General features: G+C 36.8%; 1 protein-coding gene across 1 annotated transcript in view; it reads right to left on the reverse strand.

Moving 5' to 3' along the window:
- FLT3 (fms related tyrosine kinase 3) overlaps nt 1–3895 on the reverse strand; it is a 49338-nt gene that overhangs the window by 8523 nt on the left and 36920 nt on the right. Inside the window, exons 18-20 of the mRNA XM_015815653.1 lie at nt 3673–3828; nt 2423–2545; nt 199–310 (exon numbers count right to left, since the gene is read on the reverse strand). Of these exons, the coding sequence (XP_015671139.1) occupies nt 199–310; nt 2423–2545; nt 3673–3828 (391 nt within the window). The remainder of the gene's footprint in view (nt 1–198; nt 311–2422; nt 2546–3672; nt 3829–3895) is intronic.

Below are 3895 nucleotides of genomic sequence, written 5' to 3' on the forward strand. Positions count from 1 at the left end.
CACATGCACACACTCCTTCTATACAGATAGGGCAATTTACAAAATGAAAATGTGCCGCCCATCCCATCCCCATTTTGGAACTCTACTAGCAAGAAACAACATTATAAAGACATTGTTCCAGGTTGTTTAGATCTCTGAATGGAACATAGTTCTGTTAAATCTCTGACTGGAAACTAGAGAACGTATTCAAGAACCTACCAAGAGAGAATATTTCCCAGAGTAAGATTCCATAAGACCAGACGTCACTTTTAATTGTGTATATCCCTTCAAACAAACTTTCAGGGGACATCCATTTGACAGGTAAACGAGCCTGGTCAATAGAAAGCAGAGAGAAGAGAGAGGTCATTTCCCCACCAAAGTGTTCTCATATAAGGAGATCAACTGCAAAATCACATTGCTATTGAACAGCTTACCCCTGAGGAACAATCATCCCTCCTGTCAGCATCCATCAGATGTTAAAAATACTCTGGGTTACATGGGCACTCTTACATTCCTGTTGGACTGCTTTTGGAGGTTGGGATTTCAGATTTTGAATTAGGTTTTTATAATTAAGTAACCTTAATCTGTGAAGTGGTGCCTTGCAGAAGTGATCCAACTCTATTTGCTTTCAAGAGATACAGGTAGCCCTCAAGTTACAACAGTTTATTTTGTGACCGTTCGAAGTTACAACAGCACTGATGAAAGTGACTTATGATTGTTTTTCACACTTGTGATGACCATTGCGGCATTCCCATGGTCATGTGATCAAAATTCAGACACATGGCAAACTGCCTCATATTTATGGCAATTGCAGTGTCCTGGGGTCATGTGATACCCTTTTGCAACTTCATGAAAAAGCAAGGTCATTGGGGAAGCCAGATTCACTTAACAACCATGTTACTAACTTAATGACTGAAATGATTCATTTAACAAATGGGGCAAAATGGGGCAAAATTCACTTAACAAATGTCTCCCTTAGCAACAGAAATTTTGGGCTCAACTGTGGTCGTAAGTTGAGGATTACCTATATTTCCTAACACCTCTAGCTTTTAAGCTTTCATTTAACCCAAGTGCCCGCTCCCTGGTTTTATACAACTCTAATTTCTCCCACTCACCAAAAGAGCTGTGGGCATAAATAATCTCCTTTAGGACTATATGCCATGCATCTAATGAAGTGGCCTGTAATCTATGAAAATATTTAAAATGCCATTAAGACACTTTAATATATATGTAATTGAATTGCCTTATGTTCCAACATCATCTCTCATTCCCTACATGGAACTATTGGAAAAGTTGAGTACCAACTTTTGGCTGATTTCTCAGGAATCTGTAGATGTCAGAAGTTTCTAAGCTGCAACTGCCCAACGTCTTTCACCATCAACCATGTAATGTTGCAGTTCAACCACTATTTCCTTTTCTCTGAAGTAACCTTTGCAAAACCAAAGCGGTTTTAAACTTAATAATCTTTAGTAAAAAAAAACCCAAAAACCCACACCCAACGATTTTGCCTTCTTGCTGTGCATATCTGTAGTAAAATAAATTTGTACCTATGTGTAAAACTGATAGGGCAGTATACATACAGCCTAACAATTTTCTGATGTGGAAGTGCTTTCCATATTAGAAATCTCCAATTTTTATGCAAGTTGCAGGGAATGAAATAACATGCGCAGGGAATACTACATGGTTGTTGATGACAAGGGTGGAGATCTGCAACCCTATTCTCACTGATAGCTGGTTGATATCTATGGGATACAGGATCTCGGAAATGATGAACAGCAGTTACAAGATAATTAACAGTCAAGCAGCTATCTATATTTTTGTAATGCCACTTTGGTGTAGTGGTTGAAGCATCAGGCTAGAAAACAGGAGATCATAAGTTCTTGTCCTGCTATAGGCACAAAGGTAGCCTAGTCACACACTCTCAGCCCTACGAAGGAGGCAATGGCAAACTACTTCTCTGCCAAGAAAACACAGGGACTAGTTCAGGCACTCACCAATAATAAATATTAAAGATGTGGAGATATAGAAATGCCATTTTTAGCTGAAACTGTGCGGTGATTATAAGTATTTAGTGCAACGATTACGGCACCAGGCTATAAATCAGGAAACTATGAGTTCTAGTCCCGCCTTATGCATGAAAGCTGACTGGTGACCTTGGGCCAGTCAGTCTCTCTCAGATCTAGGAAGAAGGGAAGGGCAAATTGCTTTTGAAACCTTGCCAAGAAACCTGCAGGGACTTGTCTGGGCAGCAAAAAATTGACTTGAAAGCACATACACCACATTTTTATCCAGCAGGCTAATTGAAGATGGAAAAGAAGTTTGCTATATTATCACCCTTCCGAATATGGATTTGGCTGTGCAAGATATTAGTATTAATTTCATTTTTATTTTCAGATCTTTCACAGAAAACATTGGGAAGCATCTACAATAAACATCAACTTACGTTTCCTCTGACAACATAGTTTGAATCATTCATTATATCCCTGGCAAGTCCAAAGTCACATATTTTGGCCACTTTCCCAAAAGTGACTAGTATATTCCTGGCTGCTAGATCTCTGTGAACACACTGTCAAGAGAGAAAAGTCTTGTATAAAGGACAGAATTTAATTTTGTGATTGTTTTTTTAAGTGTCTTTTTTCCACCAAATGCATACTGAAAGCACACTGTATTATTAAATAAGGTGTAGTAAGTTTTTTTATGAAGTGCAGGAACTAATTGCCCAACAGATTATTTTTGCACAAGTAAAGAGCACTTTACTTTCAAGTGAGAACTTTAAAAATATAATAACACAGAGACCAAAAGGTTAAAACAAGACATTATGGACAAAATCTAAGATGGTGCAAATACAGGCATTTCTTTGAGTGATTTTAAAAATGCTTCTTAAGATGTAAGAAAGGGCAATTAACAACTGACATCATCCTGCAATTATGCTTCAATATGAACTGTGGATCCCCAAGAAACCAACTTGATTCATTTTTCTGCCTTCCACTAAGCAAGGAAAGGAGTGAGACTGATGTTCATAGCAAACAGTTATAATCCTTTAAATACATAAACATAGAATGCCTATTGCTTGGAAGTAGGGTTTATGCATTTATTTACTAATTTAAGCACTCTATAAAGGAGCATTTTTCAACCTCAGCAACTTTAAGATGTTAGGACATCTTAAATTAATACATTAATCCACACATCTTTAAGTTGTTGAGGTTGAGAAACACTGCTATAAAGTAGAAGATAGTGAATATTATTATTACATGCCCAGAAAGCATACAGAAGTGAAACATCATAAACACCAGTCAGTTCAGACTGACAAGAATACTTTTTCCCTACTGGAAAACCTCTCTCTCCCCACATAACCTCTTTGCCCAATTTTAATTTGGATGAAATGCCTATCAGATAGCACTATGAAAACATGTTTTAATTTGAAAATCAAATTGCATAGTTGGCTAACAAAATGTTTGCAGCAAATAACCAAGCTCAGAGAGTACCAAGAACTCCACATAAAAATCTAACTCCAAACAACAATATCATATACTTTATATGTGAGATTTTTCTTTCCTAGAAAAATTCTAATATTAATAATTCTAGTATTCAACAGGATTGAGCTAGAATGTCTGACTAGGAATTTAGATAGTAGAGCATATTTTCTTTTTCTAATCTTTATTATTCAGGACTATTTTTACACAGCAATCTTACTGATTTTGATTCCAGAAACTCCATTCCTCTGGCAACTTGATATGAGAAGCAGAGAAGATCTTCAAAAGTCAGTATATTGAGGCTTTCTTCAACATCTAGTTTCCTGTTCACATATTTAAGTTCATCTACAAATGAAAAATGCTGATTGGTTGATTTCTTAAGTACAAAGATGGACAACTGTGTTTTTAAGTTTTGTTACGCGGCCTCCAGAACCTTTCACTCC

Source organism: Protobothrops mucrosquamatus, unplaced genomic scaffold (assembly GCF_001527695.2).
Source record: "Protobothrops mucrosquamatus isolate PMUCROS unplaced genomic scaffold, P.Mucros_1.0 scaffold358, whole genome shotgun sequence".
NCBI classification, from domain to species: domain Eukaryota; kingdom Metazoa; phylum Chordata; class Lepidosauria; order Squamata; family Viperidae; genus Protobothrops; species Protobothrops mucrosquamatus.